This window comes from Salmo trutta, chromosome 9 (assembly GCF_901001165.1).
Source record: "Salmo trutta chromosome 9, fSalTru1.1, whole genome shotgun sequence".
Lineage (NCBI taxonomy): Eukaryota > Metazoa > Chordata > Actinopteri > Salmoniformes > Salmonidae > Salmo > Salmo trutta.
This window is the reverse complement of record NC_042965.1, coordinates 44421264-44447428: the sequence shown is the minus strand read 5'-3', so window position 1 is coordinate 44447428 and position 26165 is coordinate 44421264. Positions and strand designations below refer to the sequence as shown.

Below are 26165 nucleotides of genomic sequence, written 5' to 3'. Positions count from 1 at the left end.
TGAAAGCAAAACAACAACGCAGTCCATCTATATGTAGCTCTGTATCAAATCATTGAAGAAACACATCCTGAAGAGGCAATCAGCCTCCCACCTCATAGGCTATAGGATGCATTCAAAACAGTCGACAAAGAGAATGGGAGAGATAAACATAAAGCCACATTCAGTAAAGTATCTCAGCTGATGCAGATCAGACTATGTGATCAGCCTCAGGCTCAGGGACCATATCTATGTTTACACAGGCATCACAATTCTGACCTTTTGCCCAATTATTAGCAAAATATAATTTATTTATTTTATTTTTTATTTAACCTTTTTTTTTTTTTTTTACCAGGTAAGTTGACTGAGAACACATTCTAATTTACAGCAACGGCCTGGGGAATAGTTATGGGGGAGAGGGAGCGGGATCTGATCTGATTGGTCAAAATATCAATTACTGGTCAAAAGATGTATAAACTCAACCTTAAAAATCTTCATAGCAATATAAGCACAGAGATATTGGCTAAACAGAGATATTGGCTAAACCCGCTTCATTTTATACTCTGCTTTACATCCTATCTCGACTGTTGCACCTTCATAACAGAAGACTGGACACACACACACACACACACACACACACACACACACACACACACACACACACACACACACACACACACACACACACACACACAAACAAGAGCACATCCATGTAACAGTCATCTTCCGTCCACACTCACACAACACACCACCTGTTATCATGATGATAGTTGAGTATTTATATTTTCTTACCGTATAGAAGCCGATCCTACACAGAGCTAAGGACAGCTGCATGTGCTCAGACATCGTCCCCGGCAACAGCGTTACCCCCGACAACACAACAAGCTAAGCTGGTAGTGAGGAATGAATGAGGCCAGGCAGGAAGGAAGGAAGATGGAGTGGGGCGAGACGATCGGCGCATTTCAAGTCAACATGAGACCAGAACCAGCCAATCGTTTACAGATCTAATATCTTCCTTGAACTTCAACTGAAAAACCGGAGGAGAAGAGAGAAGAGAAACAGGAGGAAGAGGAGGAGCAGGAGGTAAGAGAGGAGGAGCAGGGGGACCGGGGAGAGGAGGAGCAGAACCAGAACAGAGGAGAAAAAGGAGGAAAGACTACTCTTCCTACTCATTCATAAAAATGACGAGAAACAATGAGAATGAAGCTGTTAGGTAGAGATTAGTAGGAGGAGGAGGAGGAGGAGGATATCTCTGTATGGCGATTAAGGGCTCAGATATAACAACTAGACTACCAGCACACTCCAAAATAAGACTACAAATTGGATTAGAGACAATTACACAAGTCCACGCTGTTTACACAACAGTGCCCCCCCCCCCCACCACACAATGTCAATCAAATGGGTTGACGTGTGTCATGTTGTTCTGGTCTCGCATTCTGTCTGTCTGTCTGTCTGTCTGTCTCTGTCTGTCTATATATCGTCTGTCTGTCTGTCTGTCTGTCTGTCTGTCTGTCTGTCTGTCTGTCTGTCTGTCTGTCTATATATCGTCTGTCTGTCTATCTGCCTATATATTGTCTGTCTGCCTATATATCTGTCTAGCCACGTTTGTTTTTCAGAGATAGAAAGTAGAATTTGAGAGACACAAAGGACAGACAGACAGAAAGACATACACACAGTCCAGGGTGGCATACTACGATTGAAGCTCGATCTCTCAGGGTTTTGTAAAGCTATCCAGCTTCAGTTACCTTCACATTCCAGCTCAGAATTCATCAGTACTACGACAAAGGATACTGTTCGTCCACCTGCCACTAACTCTAGCAGGCTTGTAACTAGTGTTGTATGGATATACCAAAACCTCTGTACTTTTTCGATACTAGAACATGAAAAATGTGTCTCTCGGCTCAAGTCTGTCTATCAATGCAGCCGATGTCTCCCTTAAAGGGAGTGTAGCACCTATTTCTGAATGTCAGAAACGCATTTAATAGTAACTTAAATAAATTGTTAGAATATTGTAATGTTGTTCTAAAAGTTTGGTTTGAGATTTTCTCCAAAATCAGCTTTAATTTAGTAAACAATCCCACAACGCCCTGCAGTCAATGTCACACGTTGACAGGGGCGGAAATCCCAGGGGGGACACGACCCCCCATCCTGGGAAAAATATGATTTGTCCCCCCCAATATATCACTGAAACATAACTATGTAAATTAAATAATATTAATAATACGCAATGAAAGCAATTGTGCTGATTATAGACACTTAATAGCGCATTTTTAAGTTTCAAAAGATTGCGACCCCCCCACCCTTTGCCTCACAATGGTTTGATCCACTGCCAGTTCCTTAGTTGGCAAGGTAACAGAGAGGTCGTATCTACTGTCTGAAAGGCACTCAATGAACGTAACTGATGTGAGGTTAATCTAGTCAATCGCGCACACACACTAGCTGAATATGCAGAGCTAGCGCGCAAATATTAACTATTAAGCTAGCTAGTACCTATTCCATTTATGTGGCGTCATCAAAGATGGAATCTTTGCTATCGTCAATTTATTCCAAGATCAGCATGCAGATGATGTAAATTAGTGCTTCAAAGTCCCTGTGATAAGGTTAGCGATAAACTGAAGTCCAAACTGAACAGAACTACACTCTCTTCTACCATTGTCTTAAATATATTTAATGGTCTCGTTGCAAAAGCTAAATTGTCGCAAGGGAACTTTTATTTATTTATTTTATTTCACCTTTATTTAACCCGGGTAGCAAAGATTATAGCAAACACCACTGACACTGAATTGGTGCTCGCTAGCTTTGCAAATTCAGCTTTTGTTGGAAGCCAGCCAATATGAAACAAACTATTAAAATTACAAAAGGTTGCAGCATATGTTGTGTAAATGGTGAACTCATACAGCTGTCAACTCTTGTCATTTTAATCCGTTTCACATTTGCTAGCTACCTTTTAGATCGAAGCCCAAATAGAATGATAGAAGATGATAGAAGCCCATCTCCTACTGTAAATAACCTACACACTGTGTGTGTAGCCAGCCAGCCAGGTAGAAAAATGGCAGAAAAATAAAAGACGGACATCAGAGTATTTTTCAATACACCAAAACGCATAGTAAGAACCCTAGTAGCCTAATATCTCAAAGACTAGTTGATAAAATGTTCATAAGAAAGAAATGAAATTCTAATGGAAATGTTTCACAATGATGTCATTAGGCAGAGCAGGCAACAGATGGCACACAGACAGCAGAGTTGGGGACAGATATGCAGGGACAGACTGGCAGAGACAGGGAGTCTCAGGTAAGTTTGTTGAGTCTTTGTTTGGCAACATTATGAAAGGTTCTCAATTTTTTTTACTTGTAAAATAGGAACATAATTGGAAATGCCATGGATACCCCCACTCTCAACTTAAACTGGTGACTGAACTAAGATTTGTTAAAGGCAATGGTATTGCTGTTGTGAGTAGTTGTGTAGTTTTGGGTACCGGTAGTTAGGAGTACGGCAAACACCTTATTTCTTTGGTTCCTCAATATACATTTACCATATTACAATGTAGGCTATGTGTTACAGCACTACTTTTGGTGTCCCCCTCAGGAATTGCTCGAGAAAATTTAATGTAATTGTCCCCTCCAAAGTTGATATCAGATTTTCGCCCCTGCACGTTGAATGAAAAATATAGTAAAAAGTGGAACAGTTTTGTGAGAATGAGGTGGCGAATTGTGAGTCTACTTCTTGCTGAAGAAGATTTCACCCCTGAGAACTTCCACGGCTATCAACAATGGAAGGAGAGCTTCAGCAACGAGTTGCTTCTCAAAGTGGATGCTGTCCCTACCATTAATGTGGCTTCTAAAACATCTCAAAACAGCCAGCAATACCAGCATTATTAAATGAGCATTATCACTGGCAAGGAAGTGAAACCGGTAAATGAAAGAGCTAGCTTGCTACCTCTATGCTAACATTATAGCTAGCTATAGAGCTACCGCATTTAGCTCACGTCTTCCATCTAAATAACACTGATAAAAACGAACCAAATGTAAACATGTCTACCAGCTGTTGGTAGCCAACCGCTGATGCTGTCATAGATAGGCTTGTTCTATGGGAAAGAGATGTTTTCAAGGTGTTTGTAGGGGTCTGAGCATTGCGGTAATTCGGTTGTTCTGTGGCTCTGGGGGAGTTTTCTATACGTCCTGCCGAGTGCGGGGCTAAACGATATCGTCGCTGCGCAAAAATGGTAAACGCCGTCATCTGGAAACAAAAGTTCCACATTCACCTTCTGCTACCATTTCTGTCAAGCCGTCTACAAATACAGTTTGATTCATATGTTGGCTAAATGCAATGTATGAACCACAGACAACGCAATGCAACTGCCTCCGCAACTCAATGCTGAAAGACAAACGCAGCGTTCCATTGAAAACACAATGACGCTGTTGGTGTGATCGAGGTGTAAAGGCTTCAGTCAGGGATTCGATCGCGGATCGGGTGGCATTTCGGAGAAATTCCTGAGCCAGGCTTTCTGTGGAGGGGTGGATTGTGGATATTGGTCCTTGGGAACGTTTATTTTTGATCTTTGGATCAATGTGGTCACAATTGCTTCTTGTTGTATAACGTTACCTTGCTATAGCTAGCTATCGTCTTCCTCCGTTTATGAATGAATGTGTGACTATTTCTTTCTAGCTGGCAAAATAAGTGAGGCCAGAAATTGTCTGTGTCATATGTCGAAAACATAGCTACCTTTATTACTTGAATGGGCTAGTAAAAATCCTAAACCTAGCCAGTTAGAGTGATAACCACTAAAGCTAAAACCGGAGAGAGAATTCAACCTGTTTCATCTGCTGCTAGCTTGCTAGCCTGCTGCTAGCTGGCCTGCTGCTAGCTGGCCTGCTGCTAGCTGGCCTGCTGCTAGCTGGCCTGCTGCTTGCTAGCCTGCTAACGTTCACTCAAATATGTTTTTCCACATGTATTTGATGAAATTTGATTTTTTATTCTATAAAGATTGTAATTGTGTCAATATGTTGTGAATATTGTAGAAAAACCCTCACAGCCGTTTTCCATAGTGCAACTTGGTGCGTCCCAACTACAGACCATATGTACCAGCTCACCCTGTAGACTACAGACCATATGTACCAGCTCACCCTGTAGACTACAGACCATATGTACCAGCTCACCCTGTAGACTACAGACCATATGTACCAGCTACAGACCATACGTCCCAGCTACAGACCAAACGTACCAGCTACAGACCATACGTCCCAGCTACAGACCATACGTCCCAGCTACAGACCATATGTACCAGCTACAGACCATACGTCCCAGCTACAGACCATACGTCCCAGCTACAGACCATATGTACCAGCTACAGACCATACGTCCCAGCTACAGACCATATGTACCAGCTACAGACCATATGTACCAGCTACAGACCATACGACACAGACAGACCATACCTCCCAGCTACAGACCATACGTACCAGCTACAGACCATACGTCCCAGCTACAGACCATATGTACCAGCTACAGACCATACGTCCCAGCTCACCATGTACTACAGCCAATACCAGCTCACCCTGTAGACTACAGACCATATGTACCAGCTCACCCTGTAGACTACAGACCATATGTACCAGCTACAGACCATACGACACAGACAGACCATACCTCCCAGCTACAGACCATACGTCCCAGCTACAGACCATACGCACCAGCTACAGACCATACGTACCAGCTACAGACCATACGTACCAGCTACAGACCATACGTACCAGCTACAGACCATACGTACCAGCTACAGACCATATGTACCAGCTCACCCTGTACTACAGCCAATACCAGCTCATCATGTAGACTACAGACCATATGTACCAGCTCATCATGTAGACTACAGGCAATATGTACCAGCTCATCATGTACAGTAGATTACAGGCAATATGTACCAACTCACCCTGTACAGTAGACTACAGACAATATGTTCCTCCATCATGTACAGTAGACTACAGACAATATGTTCCTCCATCATGTACAGTAGACTACAGCCATGTTCCTCCATCATGTACAGTAGACTACAGCCATGTTCCTCCATCATGTACAGTAGACTACAGCCAGACATTATGTTCCTCCATCATGTACAGTAGACTACAGCCAGACATTATGTTCCTCCATCATGTACAGTAGACTACAGGCAATATGTTCCTCCATCATGTACAGTAGACTACAGACATTATGTTCCTCCATCATGTACAGTAGACTACAGCCAGACATTATGTTCCTCCATCATGTACAGTAGACTACAGGCAATATGTTCCTCCATCATGTACAGTAGACTACAGACAATATGTTCCTCCATCATGTACAGTAGACTACAGACAGTATGTTCCTCCATCATGTACAGTAGACTACAGCCATGTTCCTCCATCATGTACAGTAGACTACAGCCAGACATTATGTTCCTCCACCAAGTACAGTAGACTACAGCCAGACATTATGTTCCTCCATCATGTACAGTAGACTACAGCCATGTTCCTCCATCATGTACAGTAGACTACAGCCAGACATTATGTTCCTCCATCATGTACAGTAGACTACAGCCATGTTCCTCCATCATGTACAGTAGACTACAGACAATATGTTCCTCCATCATGTAGACGACAGACAATATGTTCCTCCATCATGTACAGTAGACTACAGACGATATGTTCCTCCATCATGTACAGTAGACTACAGACCATATGTTCCTCCATCATGTACAGTAGACTACAGACAATATGTTCCTCCGTCATGTAGACTACAGACAATATGTTCCTCCATCATGTACAGTAGACTACAGACAATATGTTCCTCCATCATGTACAGTAGACTACAGACCATATGTTCCTCCATCATGTACAGTAGACTACAGACAATATGTTCCTCCATCATGTACAGTAGACTACAGCCATGTTCCTCCATCATGTACAGTAGACTACAGCCATGTTCCTCCATCATGTACAGTAGACTACAGACAATATGTTCCTCCATCATGTACAGTAGACTACAGCCATGTTCCTCCATCATGTACAGTAGACTACAGCCATGTTCCTCCATCATGTACAGTAGACTACAGACAATATGTTCCTCCATCATGTACAGTAGACTACAGACAATATGTTCCTCCATCATGTACAGTAGACTACAGCCATGTTCCTCCATCATGTACAGTAGACTACAGACAATATGTTCCTCCGTCATGTAGACTACAGACAATATGTTCCTCCATCATGTACAGTAGACTACAGACCACATGTTCCTCCATCATGTACAGTAGACTACAGACAATATGTTCCTCCTTCATGTACAGTAGACTGCAGACAATATGTTCCTCCATCATGTACAGTAGACTACAGACCACATGTTCCTCCATCATGTACAGTAGACTACAGACAATATGTTCCTCCTTCATGTACAGTAGACTGCAGACAATATGTTCCTCCATCATGTACAGTAGACTACAGCCATGTTCCTCCATCATGTACAGTAGACTACAGCCAATATGTTCCTCCATCATGTACAGTAGACTACAGACAATATGTTCCTCCATCATGTACAGTAGACAACAGACAATATGTTTCTCCATCATGTACAGTAGACTACAGCCATGTTCCTCCATCATGTACAGTAAACTACAGCCATGTTCCTCCATCATGTACAGTAGACTACAGACAATATGTTCCTCCGTCATGTAGACTACAGACAATATGTTCCTCCATCATGTACAGTAGACTACAGACCATATGTTCCTCCATCATGTACAGTAGACTACAGCCATGTTCCTCCATCATGTACAGTAGACTACAGACCATATGTTTCTCCATCATGTACAGTAGACTACAGCCATGTTCCTCCATCATGTACAGTAAACTACAGCCATGTTCCTCCATCATGTACAGTAGACTACAGACAATATGTTCCTCCGTCATGTAGACTACAGACAATATGTTCCTCCATCATGTACAGTAGACTACAGACCATATGTTCCTCCATCATGTACAGTAGACTACAGCCAATATGTTCCTCCATCATGTACAGTAGACTACAGACAATATGTTCCTCCATCATGTACAGTAGACTACTGACAATATGTTCCTCCATCATGTACAGTAGACTACAGACAATATGTTCCTCCATCATGTACAGTAGACTACAGCCATGTTCCTCCATCATGTACAGTAGACTACAGACAATACGTTCCTCCATCATGTACAGTAGACTACAGCCATGTTCCTCCATCATGTACAGTAGACTACAGGCAATATGTTCCTCCATCATGTACAGTAGACTACAGACAATATGTTCCTCCATCATGTACAGTAGACTACAGCCATGTTCCTCCATCATGTACAGTAGACTACAGCCATGTTCCTCCATCATGTACAGTAGACTACAGACAATATGTTCCTCCATCATGTACAGTAGACTACAGACAATATGTTCCTCCATCATGTACAGTAGACTACAGACAATATGTTCCTCCATCATGTACAGTAGACGACAGCCATGTTCCTCCATCATGTACAGTAGACTACAGCCATGTTCCTCCATCATGTACAGTAGACTACAGACAATATGTTCCTCCATCATGTACAGTAGACTACAGCCATGTTCCTCCATCATGTACAGTAGACTACAGACAGACAATATGTTCCTCCATCATGTACAGTAGACTACAGACAATATGTTCCTCCATCATGTACAGTAGACTACAGCCATGTTCCTCCATCATGTACAGTAGACTACAGCCATGTTCCTCCATCATGTACAGTAAACTACAGCCATGTTCCTCCATCATGTACAGTAGACTACAGACAATATGTTCCTCCGTCATGTAGACTACAGACAATATGTTCCTCCATCATGTACAGTAGACTACAGACCATATGTTCCTCCATCATGTACAGTAGACTACAGCCATGTTCCTCCATCATGTACAGTAGACTACAGCCAATATGTTCCTCCATCATGTACAGTAGACTACAGACAATATGTTCCTCCATCATGTACAGTAGACTACAGCCATGTTCCTCCATCATGTACAGTAGACTACAGCCATGTTCCTCCATCATGTACAGTAGACTACAGACAATATGTTCCTCCATCATGTACAGTAGACTACAGCCATGTTCCTCCATCATGTACAGTAGACTACAGCCATGTTCCTCCATCATGTACAGTAGACTACAGACAATATGTTCCTCCATCATGTACAGTAGACTACAGCCATGTTCCTCCATCATGTACAGTAGACTACAGCCATGTTCCTCCATCATGTACAGTAGACTACAGACAATATGTTCCTCCATCATGTACAGTAGACTACAGCCATGTTCCTCCATCATGTACAGTAGACTACAGCCATGTTCCTCCATCATGTACAGTAGACTACAGCCATGTTCCTCCATCATGTACAGTAGACTACAGACCATATGTTCCTCCATCATCTACAGTAGACTACAGACCATATGTTCCTCCATCATGTAGACTACAGACCATATGTTCCTCCGTCATCTACAGTAGACTACAGACCATATGTTCCTCCATCATGTAGAATACAGACAATATGTTCCTCCATCATGTACAGTAGACTACAGACAATATGTTCCTCCATCATGTACAGTAGACTACAGACCATATGTTCCTCCATCATGTACAGTAGACTACAGACAATATGTTCCTCCATCATGTACAGTAGACTACAGACAATATGTTCCTCCATCAACATGATCTCATTCTACCAGGTAGACATACGTTTCCGGTCAACATTAACTTGAGACATTTTGGGGGAGGAAAGCCTTGCTTTCTACATTTTCAGTCAAACAGCGCATGATAACAATTGCGCATCGCAAAGATTTTGGATCAAGATTTTGGATCAAACTTTTTCAATACATTGTTTGCCTGAGAAACACTGAACTGAAATCTGTGCCCAGTAGGTGCCCATTCCATTACCTGCAGATATTATACATTATAATGCACTTATAATGCATTATAAGACTTGTTATAAACTGTACTGTAAGTCTGAGCCTACCTTCCTGCTGCGGTTCAGAACGCTGTGAGTCTGAAGGACCTTTATTGATTTTCTCTGAGAGAGACATACTGATGGTGCCAGGTCTTCAGCGGAGACACCAGGGAAAGGGCCCAGCATGGATGCTGCTTATTGAGTTCCTGATTTTTTTCAGGACAAGCAGAAAGCTCTCCGTTCCAGGTGTGGCTGTGCCTTTATTCACTACATACACAGAGACAGACAGACAGACAGACAGACAGACAGACAGACAGACAGACAGACAGACAGACAGGCAGGCAGGCAGGCAGGCAGGCAGGCAGGCAGGCAGACAGACCAACAGATGGACCAAAGCACTTCACTTGAAAATTCTTTAAAATCCCCAAAGCCTGCAAATCTTTTTTTCTTTTTTTACATGTAAAAGCAACTGTAAAGTTGTTCCACAGTAACTTGACACTAGTAACTTAATATTTCAAAAACTGACCCGAATAAGTAGTGAGTTGAATAAACGTCATGCCAGCCACTGAGAGGAATTCGTTCAGTTTGAGTTGCAGCCAGAACGAGTATGAATGGACTGGAGGAGTGAAAACAGGTCAGCTCTATTCACTTTCATCAAAGTGAGATCAGGAGAGAAAACAGAATGACAAACAAGAATGTAATTGTCCATTACAGAGCTTTTAGAAAGTATTCACACCACTTATTATTCCAACATTTTGCCTACAAATGTATTGAAAATAAAATACAGACATATCTAATTTACACTCCTGAGACATGTTAGAATCACCTTAGGCCGTGACTACAGCTGTGAGTCTTTATGGGTAAGTCTCTAAGAGCTTTGCACACTTGGATTGTACAATATTTGCACATTATTCTTTTTTTTTTATTATTCTTCAACCTCTGTCAAGTTGGTTGTTGATCATTGCTAGAAAGCCATTTTCAAGTCTTGCTATAGATTTTCAGGCCGATTTATTAAGTCTGTAACTAGGCCACTCAAGAACATTTAATGTCGTCTTGGTAAGCAGACAGATACATAGTCAGGCCTTGTGTTTTAGGTTATTGTCCTGCTGAAAGGTGAATTTGACTCCCAGTGTCTGGTGGAAAGCAGACTGAACCAGGTTTTCCTCTAGGATTGTTCCTGTGCTTAGCTCCATTCCATTTATTTTTTATCCTGGAAAAACTCCCAAGTCCTTAACGATTACAAGTATACCCATAACATGATGCAGCCACCACGATGCTTGAAAATATGGGGAGAGGTACTCAGTAATGTGTTGTATTGGATTTGTCCCAGATATAACACTTTGTATTCAGGGTAAAAAGTTAATTGCTTTGCCACATGTATTGCAGTATTACTTTAGTGCCTTGTGGCAAACAGGATGCCTGTTTTGGAATATTTGTATTCTGTACAGGCTTCCTTTTTTTCCCCTCTGTCATTCAGGTTAATATTGTGGAGTAACTACAATGTTGTTTATCCATCCTCAGTTTTCTTCTATCACAGCCATTAAACTCTGTAACTGTTTTAAAGTCCCCATAGGCCTCATGGTGAAATCCCTGAGCAGTTTCCTTCCTCTCCGGCAACGAAGTTAGGAAGGACGCCTGTATCTTTGTAGTGACTGGGTGTATTGATACACCATCCAAAGTGTAGTTAATAACTTCATCATGTGATAGAAGACTTTGTATGTTTAAGATAATGACTAAAGTATTCCACCCTGAAACTATATAATTGTATGAAATGTGTTAGAGTCATAATCCAATCATGTGTGTGACTAGGCCATTGTGTTACTATTTCGCAATATGAGCTGGGTATAGTTGAGACATTCAAGGACAACTGAACTGTCGACTTGTGATAACGGTGAAACTAATAACTGGAAAGAGGCCTCCCCACCATAGGGAGGAGAAAAACTGTTAGAAACGGCTAGGCTTGCAGAAGATGATGAAACATGTTGCAGAAGGGTGATAAACAATGTATGTGAGCTTTGGAAAAATAGCCCACCTAAAGAGAGGTGGAGTTTCTACTGATGTGAGTTCATATGTGTGTGTGTGTGCTATAAAAAGATTGTGTTCTCATTTTGAAGAAAGAGCGCTCTCTGAATAAAGGACTGATCTATTGCAGAATCTGAGACTTTGTCTACTTCTTTATTAACTGAAGCCTTACAACCTTCAGGAAATAGACAAAGCTTTGAGTAGTAGTTGAATTCAACCAATGAGATAGAAAATTCTCGTGACACCATGCTCAAAGGGATAGTCAATGTCTACAAAGTAGATGTCCTAACTGACTTGCCAAAACTATAGTTTGTTAACAAGAAATGTATGGAGTGGTTGAAAAACAAGTTTTAATGACTCCAGCCTAAGTGTATGTAAACTTCCGACTTCAACTGTACATATTATATACATTCTACAGACACAGTATATTTTACATTAGTTATATTTTGTTTGTTTTTCATCCCACCCTCCAGCTCTCCTCAACCCCTCCCATCTATCTCTGAACACCATCCAGTTTTGATTTCCATTTGCCATATATTTTTTAACTGTGCTGTAATGTTTCACAAAAGTTCTGAACCTTTCTATGCTCATAGTTTCAATAGATTCTAAATTAAAAATATTTATTTTTGCTAAGAGTATTATTATATTATTGATCAATTGACCATGACTTTTCAGATCACCCAGCAGTTTTTAAAAACTTACTGTGAAGTTAAATCATAATAGTCATCATTATACTAATACATTACAGTATATATATCATACTTCATATTTTTATACTTTACAAACATACATTTTCATTACTGTAATGGGTCCTAGGTGTAGCTGGTGTAGAGAGGCAGGCGCAGGACTGCAGATATGAGTAATCAACGTATTATTACTCAAAATGTCAAATATACAAAGTAACAAATACACGCACACCATGACAGACCGAAAATACAACAAACAATCACTCACAAAAAACCATGGGGGAACAGATGGTTAAATAATGAATCAGTAATTGTGGGATTGAAATCAGGTGTGTAAAACAAAGACAAAACAAATGGAAAATGAAAAGTGAATCAGCTGTAGCTAGAAGGCCGGTGACTTCGACCGCCGAACGCCGCCCGAACAAGGAGAGGGACCGACTTCGGCGGAAGTCGTGACAGTACCCCCCCTCGACGCGCGGCTCCAGCAGCGCGCTGACACCGACCTCGGGGACGACCCGGAGGACGAGGCGCAGGGCGATCCGGATGGAGACGGTGGAAATCCCGCAGCAACGAAGGGTCCAGGACGTCCTCCACCGGCACCCAGCATCTCTCCTCCAGACCGTACCCCTCCCAATCCACGAGGTACTGAAGGCCCCTCGCCCGACGCCTCAAGTCCAGCATAGCTCGAACAGCATATGCCGGGGCCCCCTTGATGTCCAGAGGGGGCGGAGGAACCTCCCGCACCTCAGCTTCCTGGAGTGGACCAGCCACCATCGGCCTGAGGAGAGACACATGGAACGAGGGGTTAATACGATAATCTGGGGGAAGCTGTAACCTGTAGCATACCTAGTTCAGTCTCCTCAGGAATTTAAATGGCCCCACAAACCGTGGACCCAGCTTCCGGCAGCGCAGGCGGAGGGGCAGGTTTCAGGTCGAGAGCCAGACCCGCCTCGCTGCGGTGGCGGTCAGTGCCCTCTTTTTGCCGCCTCACGGCCCGTTTTAAGTGTACATGGGCGGCGTCCCAGGTCTCCTCCGAGCGCTTGAACCATTCGTCCACCGCAGGAGCTTCGATCTGGCTCTGATGCCACGGTGCCAGAACCGGCTGATACCCCGGTACGCACTGGAAAGGAGAGAGGTTAGTGGAGGAAAGGCGGAGTGAGTTTTGGACCATCTCTGCCCAGGGGATGAACGCCGCCCACTCCCCCGGCCGGTCCTGGAAATATGATTGCAGAAACCTACCCACATCCTGGTTTACTCTCTCCACCTGCCCGTTACTCTCGGGATGAAAACCTGAGGTGAGGCTGACCGAGACCACCAGACGTTCCATGAACGCTCTCCAGACCCTGGACGTGAACTGGGGACCTCGATCAGAAACTATGTCATCAGGCACCCCGTAGTGCCGGAAGACATGAGTGAACAGGGCCTCCGCAGTCTGTAGGGCCGTAGGGAGACCGGGCAAAGGGAGGAGACGGCAGGACTTAGAAAACCGATCCACAACAACCAGGATCGTGGTGTTGCCCTGTGAGGGAGGAAGATCCATCAGGAAGTCCACAGGTGCGACCACGGCCGTTGTGGAACGGGGAGGGGTTGTAATTTCCCTCTGGGCAGGTGCCTAGGAGCCTTGCACTGGGCGCATACCGAGCAGGAGGAAACATAAACCCTCACGTTTTTGGCCAAAGTGGGCCACCAGTACTTCCCACTAAGGCAACGCACCGTCCGCCCGATGCCAGGATGACCCGAGTAGGGTGACGTGTGGGCCCAATAGATCGTACAGTCGCGGACAGCAGACGGAACGTACAGGCGCCCAGCTGGACACTGGAGAGGTGTGGGCTCTGTATGTAACGCCCGCTCGCTGTCCGCGTCCAGCTCCCACACCACCGGTGCCACCAGGCAAGAGGCCGGAAGTATGGGAGTTTGATCCATGGACCGCTGCTCTGTGTCATACATCCGGGAAAGTGCGTCTGCCATTCTGGGAACCTGGTCTGTAGGATAGAGTGAAAACAAAACGAGTAAAGAACATAGCCCGCCTTGCCTGGCAAGGGTTCAGTCTCCTCGCCACCCGGATGTACTCCAGATTGCGGTGGTCGGTCCAGATGAGAAAAGGGTGTTTAGCCCCCTCAAGCCAATGTCTCCACGCCTTCAGAGCCTTGACAACAGCCAACAGCTCCCGGTCCCCCACATCATAGCTTCGCTCCGCCGGGCTGAGCTTCTTCGAAAATAAAGCACAGGGGCGGAGCTTTGGTGGCGTGCCCAAGCACTGAGAGAGCACGGCTCCTATCCCAGCCTCGGACGCGTCCACCTCCACTATGAACGCCAAAGAGGGATCCGGATGAGCCAGCACGGGGGCCGAGGTAAACAGAGCCTTCAGGTGACCAAAAGCCCTGTCCGCCTCAGCCGACCACTGCAGCCGCACCGGTCCCCCCTTCAGCAGTGAGGTAAATGGGAGCTGCTACCTGACCAAAACCCCGGATAAACCTCCGGTAGTAGTTGGCAAACCCTAGAAACCGCTGCACCTCCTTTACCGTGATGGGAGTCGGCCAATTACGCATGGCTGATATGCGGTCACTCTCCATCTCCACCCCTGACGTGGAAATGCGGTACCCTAGGAAGGAGACAGACTGTTGGAAAAACAGACATTTCTCAGCCTTGACGTACAGGTCATGCTCCAACAGTCGACCAAGCACCCTGCGCACCAGGGACACATGCTCGGCGCGTGTAGCGAAGTATATCAGAATGTCGTCGATATACACCACTACACCCTGCCCATGCAGGTCCCGGAATATCTCGTCAACAAAGGCCTGGAAGACTGATGGAGCATCATCAACCTGTACGGCATGACGAGGTACTCATAGTGCCCTGAGGTGGTACTAAATGCCGTCTTCCACTCGCCCCCCCTCCCGGATACGCACCAGGTTGTAAGCACTCCTGAGATCCAATTTTGTGAAGAAGCGCGCCCTGTGCATTGACTCGATCGCACTGGCGATGAGAGGCAGCGGGTAGCTATACCTCACTGTGATCTGATTGATGCCTCGATAGTCAATACACGGGCGCAGACCCCCATCCTTCTTCTTCACAAAAAATAAACTCGAGGAGGCAGGGGAAGTGGAGGGCCGGATGTATCCCTGCCCCAGGGATTCGGAGACATATGTTTCCGTAGCCGCCGTCTCCTCCTGTGACAGAGGATACACGTGACTCCTGGGAAGTGCTGCATCTACCAGGAGATTTATTGCACAATCCCCCCCGTCGATGGGGTGATAATTTAGTCACCCTCTTCTTACAGAAGGCGAGAGCCAAATCGGCATATTCTGAGGGGATACGCACGGTGGAGACCTGGTCTGGACTTTCCACCGTAGTTGCATCGGTGGAAACCCCCACACACATCCCTGAGCACTCTCGTGACCACCCCTTGAGAGCCCTCTGTTGCCAGAGGGCTCTCAAGTGAGGTTATGACAGGCCAACCTGGGTAGGCCCAGCACCACGGGAAATGCAGGAGAATCAAATCGGAAGAGACTGATTCTCTCCTTGTGACCCTCCTGCGCAACCATGCTTAGTGGAGCGGTGGCCTCCCTAATCAGCCCTGACCCTAATGGTCGACTATCTAGGGTGTGCACAGGAAAGGGCATATCCACAGGAACAAGGGGAATCCCTAAACTATGAGCAAATGAACGGTCAATAAAATTCCCAGCTGCGCCTGAATCTACTAGCGCCTTATGCTGGGAATACGGGGAAAACTCAGGAAATGAAATAAACACATACATGTGAGTGTAACAGTTTAACGTCCGTCCCTCTCCTCGCCCCTACCTGGGCTCGAACCAGGGACCCTCTGCACACATCAACAACAGACACCCACGAAGCATCGTTATCCATCGCGCCACATAAGCCGCGGACCTTGCAGAACAAGGGGAACAACTACTTCAGGTCTCAGAGCGAGTGACGTCCCCCGATTGAAACGCTATTAGCGCGCACCACCGCTAACTAACTAGCCATTTCACATCGGTTACATGAGCAACAGGGGGCCCTAGGTGAGCCTGGTGCCGACTCACCTGGGGTGACACGATAGTGTCCTGCCTGCTGCCTCGACTCCCTGAGGAACCCCCCCCAGCACCGACCAGCAGTGTGCCCTCTGCGGCCACAGATGGTGCAGGTAATGGCACCTTCTCCGGTTGCCCTAAGTGCAGCACCTCCCAGCTACATGGGCATCGGAGCGGAGGTGCTGGGGGATGGAACTGACAGGTCCCGATCCGGACGTCTGCAGGCAGTCAGCAGGTTGTCCAGCCGGATGGACATGCCCACCAGCTGGTCCAATGTGAGGGTGGTGTCTCGGCAGGCCAACTCCCGACGGACGTCCTCGCGCAGACTGTACCTGTAGTAATCGATCAGGGCCCTGTTGTTCCATCCCGCGCTGGCGTCCAGGGTCTGGAAGCCCAAGGCGAAATCCTGCGCGCTCCTCATCCTCTGCCTCAGGTGGAACAGACGTTCAGCGGCGGGTGAACTCTGCGTAATGATCCAACGCCGCATTCCCCCATACCATAGCGTTGGCCCACTCCAGGGCTTTGACTGTGAGGCAGGAGAAGAGGGTGGACACACTCTCACGCCCCGAAGGAGCCGGGTGGACAGTCACCAGGTAGAGCTCCAGTCGTAGTAGAAAACCCTGGCATCCAGCATCCGTCCCATCATATTCCCTCGGGAGCACGAGTCGAATCCTGCTGGAACCAGGGGAAAGAGGGGTGGACAGTGGGACCTGTTGTAGTGGGGCTGGTGGAGGCGCTGAAAAACCTCCTCCTCTCTCCAAACGATCCATAGTCTGCAGCACGCGATCCATGGCTGTGCCCAGACGTTGCAACATGGTCACGTGCTGCTGAACGCGCTCCTCCACTGGAACACTGGAACACTGGAACACGGAGGGCGTCTGCTCCTGCTGACTCCATTCTTCAGGTGAGTGATTCTGTAATGGGTCCTAGGTGTAGCTGGTGTAGAGAGTCAGGCGCAGGACTGCAGATATGAGTAATCAACGAATTTTTACTGAAAATGTCAAATATACAAAGTAACAATGTGTCAGTAGTTGCTAGGAGTGGTGGTAGGAGTCAGGCGCAGAGAGCAGAGGTAAGGAACTGTGTGTTTATTCAATAAAACACAACACGATCAACGCCAACACAACCGGCGTGAAAAATGCAAAGTGCCCAGAACAACAGGTACACAGCATGCATAAAAAAATAACAATAGTCGATCGCCAGCACATCCAAATACAAAACACAACCTGACGCTAAATAATCCCGCACAAACCTGGGCGGGCTAAACAGGCTTAAATAACCAAAAATCAAAAGAACCAAATGAGGAACAGGTGCAAACAATAAGACATACCAAACGAAAAGGAAAAAGGGATCAGCGGCGGCTAGTAGGCCGGTGACGACGACCGCCGAGCGCCACCCGAACAGGCAGGGGAGCCACCTTCGGTGGGATTCGTGACACAATGACAGACCGAAAATACAACAAACAATCACTCACAAAAAACCATGGGGGAACAGAGGCTTAAATAATGAACCAGTAATTGTGGGATTGAAATCAGGTGTGTAAAACAAAAGACAAAACAAATAGAAAACGAAAAGTGGATCGGCGATGGCTAGAAGGCCGGTGACGTCGACCGCCGAACGCCGCCCGTACAAGTCGTGACAATTACGTGGTTCTCAAAATCTGACAAAGGTGGTTAATATCTAACAGAAACAGTTAAGTGATAATCAATTAAGAGCAGTCAGATTAAGTAATAAAAATGTACTGTAACAAACGAGAAGACAATCATATCTAAAGTAATGTGAGCATTGCATTGTGAAAAAAAAGTTATTTATATGAACGCGTACTGCAATGTGATACATGTATTTCTAGATGAAACACTGATTGGTGAAAAAGTGACTGTATGATATTGACTTTTGAAACAACTGCCTTTTTGATGATCTGTTTTGAGTTTTGTACTAAGAGGTGTGAAATTGACCACATACTTCTGAAAATTGCACCAAAGCGATAAAAAAACAACTGTAATTATCTAGGAAAGCCTCTCGAAGCACTGGTGTGTGTATGTATGTGTGTGTGTGTGTGTGTGTGTGTGTGTGTGTGTGTGTGTGTGTGTGTGTGTGTGTGTGTGTGTGTGTGTGTGTGTGTGTGTGTGTGTGTGTGTGTGTCTACACAGCTTCCCCTCCATCGCTGTACTGTTACAGCAGCAACACCCATCCCTAGAATGTAGGCAAGAACCCAAGACCCTAATCTCCTGGTTACAAGTTGGCATTGCACCCTGGCTGGAATAAAAGAAACAACATTGAGATGTGGGAAGGTAATATCCAAAAGCACAATACAACCAATTCCACCTTTAGGTTTATCCTGTCAAAGCAGGTCATTACAGTAGTGCACACAGAACATGGCAGAACATGGCAGAACATGGCAGAACATGGCCAAAGAGCCCAAACCCGTCGTCAAGTGTTATCAAACACACATCCTTTAGTGGGGTGCAGGGCCGAAAGAAGTCGGTATAAAATAAACATAACCCCGCACACTCATAAGCTTCATCACGTACCTTTATTCACTAACAAACAACCATCCTGACCCAGCTCCAAACACGTACCTTCGTCAGGTCATTGAGCTTATGGCTCGATTAACTTGTTACATAAAACAACAATATGCCAGACCAAAAAAAAACTTCAGTTAGTGATGAAATAACACATTATTAAACACCACGTTATTAAAAACACCTTTAAAATGTAGGCTACCATTTCAGCAGGGGGAGGTTTGATAGTAATTAATAAAGTATTAGGTAATTAGCTGTCTAATAGCGTAAACAGAATTGGGTCATTGTTAGATGATTGACAAGTGAGTGCCAGCAGCCTTGAAACACCATACAGGGATAGATTGATTGTCGGTGATCAGGCCTACCACCATCGTGTCGTCAACAAACTTAATAATGTTGTTGGGATAGATTGATTTATGATTCTGCAACCTGTAACAGCGATGTAACTATTCAGGGATGCGCCGAGATACAATTGTATCTCCTCAAAAGATGTAGGCCTATGTATGGCAACAAAACAGCTGGCGACAAAATAAATTCAACCATTGGGGCTAGTGTAACATAAATCGCCCCAAATAAGGCAGTCCTCATAATTATCTACGTGGCAACGCACGACTCCAACACCATTATTAAGTTTGTTGACGACACGACGGTGTCACCGAAGACGATGAGACAGCCTATAGGGAGGAGGTCAGTGTCCTGGCAGTGTGGTGCCAGAACGACAACCTCTCCCTCAACATCAGCAAAACAAAGTAGCTGATCGTAAAACTACAGGAAACGGAAGGCCAAGCACGCCCCCATCCACATCGACGGGGCTGTAGTGGAGCGGGTTTTAAGTTCCTTGGTGTCCACGTCACTAAACAATTAACATGGTCCACACACACCAACACAGTCGTGAAGAAGGCACGACAAACACCTCTTCTCCCTCAGGAGGCTGAATAGATTTGACCCTTAGATCCTCAAGAAGATCTACAGCTGCACCATTGAGAGCATCTTGACAGGCTGCATCACCGCCTGGTATGACGACTGCTTGGTATCCGACCGGTAAGGCGCTACAGAAGGTAGTGTGTACGGCCCAGTACATCACTGGGGCCAAGCTTCCTGCCATCCAGGACTTCTATACCAGGCGGTGTCAGAGGGAGGCCCTAAAAATTGTCACACTCCAGCCACCCAAATTATAGACTGTTCTCTCTGCTACCGCACTGCAAGCGGTACCGATGAACAAGTCTGGAACCAACAGAACCTTGAACAGCTTCTACCTCCTCCAAGCCATAAAACTGCTAAAATAAAACATTTAAATAAAATTAAATAAAAATATAGGACAAAACACACATCCCGACAAGAGAGACAACACTACATAAAGAGAGACCTAAGACGACAACATAGCGTGGCAACAACACATGACAACACAACATCAACAACTGACACCCCACGAAGCATCGTTACCGATCGCGCCACAAAAGCCACGGTCCTTGCAGAGCAAGGGGAACAACTACTTCAAGGTTCTCAGAGCGACTGACGTCACCGATTGAAACGCTATTAGCGCGCACCACTGCTAACTAACTAGCCATTTCACATCGGTTACACCAGGGATGTGTGTGCTTCGGGGATCTTTAACAGAATGTGACTGGCAGAACGGGTGTTGTATGTGGAGGATGAGGGCTGCAGTAGGTATCTCAGATAGAGGGGAGTGAGGCCTAAGAGGGTTTTATAAATAAGCATCAACCAGTGGGTCTTGCGACGGGTATACAGAGATGACCAGTTTACAGAAGAGTATAGAGTGCAGTGATGTGTCCTATAAGGAGCATTGGAGGCAAATCTGATGGCCGAATGGTAAAGAACATCTAGCCGCTCGAGAGCACCCTTACCTGCCGATCTATAAATTATGTCTCCGTAATCTAGCATGGGTAGGATGGTCATCTTAATCAGGGTTAGTTTGGCAGCTGGGGTGAAAGAGGAGCAATTACGATAGAGGAAACTGTAGCCTGGATTTAACTGTAGCCTGCAGATTTGATATTTGTTGAGAGAAGGACAGTGTACCGTCTTGTCATACTCCCAAGTACTTGTATGAGGTGACTACCTCAAGCTCTCTAAACCCTCAGAGGTAGAAATAAACCCCTGTAGGTAGAGGGGCATTCTTCTTATCTTTCCTGTTGCCTAGTCCCTTTACCCCTACCTATATGTACATATCTACCTCAATCACCTCGTACCCCTGCACATCGACTCAGTACTGGTACCCCGTGTATATAGTCGAGGTTAACGTTACTCGGTCTATTTATTCCTCGTGTTATTATCTTTATAGTATTTCTCTATTTTTTCCTCTCTGCATTGTTGGGAACAAGCATTCCGTACAACAAGCATTTCACTGTTAGTCTACACCTGTTGCTTACATTATGATTTGATCTAAAGAAGGTATTAGCATCATTGTTTTACCTGTGATAGATGGATAAACAGCCGCGGAAGATGGCGAGAATTCCATTGTTATTGTTCATCAAAATGTAAGCATTAAAATAACAACAACAGAGAAAATATAAAGTATGAAAATATATTACCAGATAGTCCATGAACTGTAATGTGAAGTCAGTCTTCCGATGAGTCGATCTACTCAATGCGGATTATTGCTGGAGTGCACTTTGCTTTTGTATTCCCTGCCTTTCCAAAGGGGACCGGATAAAATCAAATCAAGCAGATTGGGAATACCGTTGGAATGCTTGCTCTTGCTGTCTGCTTGTATTAGTATATGGACTCAACTGTATATCTAAGCTCAATGTATCCACGTTTAATTACATGCATGAATGGATATAGGCTGCTACGACCACTTTTTTACACTCTGTGATAGAAACGATCACCGCGTAACGTCCACCGGCTCCGTTCCAATGTAATCCCTCAATATCAGCGTTGGTTTTGGAGGAAACTACAGCGCTACGTCATTTGTCTCCTTTCACAACGTAGCATATGGATGGTCAGCTGACCAAACCATCCCATTGGTTGAATCAACGTTGTTTCAACATCATTTCAACAACAACAACAAAAAAAAATGTAATTTCTTGACATTGAATCAACGTGGGAAACGAATTGGATTTTGCAACAACAACAACAAAAAGTTATCAACGTAAGGGAATTTTTAACCACGTGTTTTACCTAAATCCAATGATATGGAGAAATGTTTTGTTGATTTCACGTTAGTTGATAACTCAAGAAAATGTTAATCAAAACTAGAGGTCGAACTGACATCAATGGGAACTTTCCATGATGTAGACAGTATGTGTTACTACATTACACAAGCTGACGTTTTAACCACATCTAGTGGTGAAGTGGAGGGTATACATACACAGGTATAAGCCATATACCTACTTATTTTCCTGTGGTCATTACTTAAACTCATTTTTTTGTTATCGCCAGGATACATATCAAAATAGTGTAGTGGAGGTATATGCTGTATCAATTAACAAGGCTGATGGAACAGAGCAGAATGTTTAGCTTAAAATGTTGCTAAACGTATTTCTTCAACAACAAAAAATGGTGCAGCAAATGTGCACACGGCGGTAGAAAAGTGTGAATGTTCCAAAAAACAATTTGCGGGGAATTTTTTTCTTCTAAAATGCACACCTCACATGCAAACAGTTTCCTGGACAGATTTGGAAATATCCCGTTAGAAATGTAGAGAAGGGAGATTACATAATATGACTAGGATAATGCTGCTATAAAATGAAAGAAAGTTGAAAGAAAACTAATAGAACAGGAGAAAGCATAATGAGGAAGCCTTTAGAAAAATAATAATTGCCTCCACGTTTCTATGGTGGGATTTTGGCTTTAGGCTACTTTGAAGCAAGGTAAAAAATTAAATAAATGCCTCATAATATGAAGTAAAACGTCCAGGTTTCAAGCAATTAAGAAACAGGAAACATGTAAGGATGCTAATGATAGGCCTAACCATCTTCTGGTAGAACACCACTAACCAAACAACAGTGCTAGGTGGCTGTACTACAGAAACATGCTAACCGAACAACAGTGCTAGGTGCCTGTACTACACAAACACTGCTAACCAAACAACAGTGCTAGGTGGCTGTACTACAGAAACATGCTAACCAAACAACAGTGCTAGGTGGCTGTACTACAGAAACATGCTAACCGAACAACAGTGCTAGGTGCCTGTACTACAGAAACACTGCTAACCAAACAACAGTGCTAGGTGGCTGTACTACAGAAACACTGCTAACCGAACAACAGTGTTAGGTGGCTGTACTACAGAAACACTGCTAACCAAACAACAGTGCTAGGTGGCTGTACTACAGAAACACTGCTAACCGAACAACAGTGTTAGGTGCCTGTACTACAGAAACACTGCTAACCAAACAACAGTGCTAGGTGGCTGTACTACAGAAACATGCTAACCGGAGCAGTTTAATTTCAAAACCAACGGCATAAAGAAATAACCAACATGGGTACAAAACCCAACGCGCACCAGTAAACATGTGCACAAGCACTTACAACAAACAATACCACACAAAGACATTGGGGGAACAGAGGGTTAAATACACAACACTTAATGAGGGAAATGAGAACCAGGTGTGTAGGAAAACAAGACAAAACAAATGGAAAATGAAAAGTGGATTGACGATGGCTAGACCGCCGAACGTCGCCCGAACAAGGAGAGGAACCGACTTCGGTGGCAGTTGTGACGTAAACAAAAAATGTAGTGGCTTATTTTTTAAGTGTGGCTTATTTGATCAAATAGACGTTTTGTAATTATTAGGTTGTTACGTGTACTGATATAAGTAGGACATGTGACTATGGAAAATGGAAGACGTTTTACGTGCCCCCAGCCGATTGTGTTTTTTTGTTTATTTATTTGCGTTGTTTGTAACTTGTTTTTTTTTTTACTTATTTTGTACATAATGTTGCCGCTGCCGTCTCTTATGACCGAAAATAACTTCTAGACATCAGGACTGCGATTACTCCCCACGGACTAGCAGAAACCTCTTTTTCCTTTCATGACTCTGATGAGCCCGACGCAAAGAATACACCGCTTCCTCGGGAACATGCCCCGACCCCAGTGATCTGCGTGAAGAGGAGATGGAGAAAGAGAGGCCAGAGAGCGGGCTGCCTTCTGAGAATCCGAAGGCGATCGAATAAACCCCCACTTCCTTCCATTCTACTAGCAAACGTGCAATCTTTGGACAATAAAATCGACGAGTTACGAGGAAGATTAAACTACCAATGGGACATTAAAAACTGTAACATCTTATGCTTCACGGAGTTGTGGCTGAACGACGACAATATCAACATACAGCTGGCTGGTTATACGATGGACCGGCAGGATAGAACAGTGGCATCTGGTAAGACAAGGGGCGGCGGTCTATGTATTTTTGTAAACAACAGCTGGTGCACGATATCTAAGGAAGTCTTGAGCTATTGCTCGCCTGAGGTAGAGTATATCATGATAAGTTGTAGACCAAAATACCTACCGAGAGAGTTTTCATTTGTATTCTTTGTAGCTGTTTACATACCACCACAGTCAGAGGCTGGCACTAAGACAGCATTGAATGAGCTGTACTCATCCATAAGCAAACGAAAACGCTCAGCCAGAGGCAGTGCTCCTAGTAGCCGGGGACTTTAATGCAGGGAAACTTAAATCTGTTTTACCTCATTTCTATCAGCATGTTAAATGTGCAACCAGAGGAAAAATAACTCTTGACCACCTCTACTCCACACACAGAGACGCATACAAAGCTCTCCCTCACCCTCCATTTGACAAATCTGACCATAATTCTATCCTCCTGATTCCTGCTTACAAGCAAAAATTAAAGCAGCAAGCACAAGTGACGAGATCAATAAAAAAGTGGTCAGAGGAAGCAGATGCTAAGCTACAGGACTGTTTTGCTAGCGCAGACTGGAATATGTTCCCGGGATTCCTCCGATGGCATTGAGGAGTACACCACATCAGTCATTGGCTTCATCAATAAGTGCATTGATGACGTCGTCCCCACAGTGACCGTACGTACATACCCCAACCAGAAGCCATGGATTACAGGCAACATCCGCACTGAGCTAAAGGCTAGAGCTGCCGCTTTCAAGGAGCAGGACTCTAGCCCGGAAGCGTATAAGAAATACCGCTATGCCCTCCGACGAACCATCAAATAGGCAACGCTTCAATATCTGCCCTCTCATTGGCTAGAATGATCCCACCTGATCTTGCCTCCTCAACTGCCTTTATTTTTGAAGATATTAGTATCTGAACAATATAATGGATAATCTGTGGTTAATCTGTGGTTAATCTGATAATCTGTGCTCTCTTTCCATTTACCCTGAAATCTGGAACCGGTTGTTGAGGACTCGGCAGGACTTAGATCGCAGCTATCATTTTCTTTCTCAAATGGCATGTACTGTAGAATTTAGACCAGTCTCTCTATAAATGTCGCTGGACACACCAATACACTGATTTGATAGTCAAACTATCATTTAAATAGCAGCCAACGGTTGTCACTGTTGAAATCCTATGGCGGGTTGTGATTCGTTGAAGTTAACTAACAGAAAAATTGTTTTCTTTCCTTTTCCGAGATGGCAGCCTGCCGGAATCAACATCCGCAATTCCAAAACATAGATATAAGCCTTCTACAAGTTCTCATCTAATCAACCATGTACAGTATAGGTTATTCCAAGTTTCCCTGTGGCCTTTGAACAGTGTTAGTTTAAACAGTGCTACACTGTTCTATTGATTTCAGCGTGATATCTATGGAAGTGATATCTATGGAAGTGATATCTATGGAAGTGATATCTATGGAAGTGATATCTATGGAAGAGATATCTATGGAAGTGATATCTATGGAAGTGATATCTATGGAAGAGATATCTATGGAAGAGTTATCTATGGAAGTAATATCTATTGAAGTGATATCTATGGAACTGATATCTATGGAAGTAATATCTATTGAAGTGATATCTATGGAACTGATAT

General features: G+C 44.5%; 1 protein-coding gene across 1 annotated transcript in view; it reads right to left on the bottom strand.

Moving 5' to 3' along the window:
* Positions 1-21919, bottom strand: part of arl15a (ADP-ribosylation factor-like 15a) — a 231960-nt gene extending 210041 nt beyond the window's left edge. Inside the window, exon 1 of the mRNA XM_029763835.1 lies at positions 21760-21919. Within this exon, the coding sequence (XP_029619695.1) occupies positions 21760-21771 (12 nt within the window). The 5' untranslated portion in view covers positions 21772-21919. The remainder of the gene's footprint in view (positions 1-21759) is intronic.
* Between the last annotated feature and the right edge of the window lie 4246 nt (positions 21920-26165).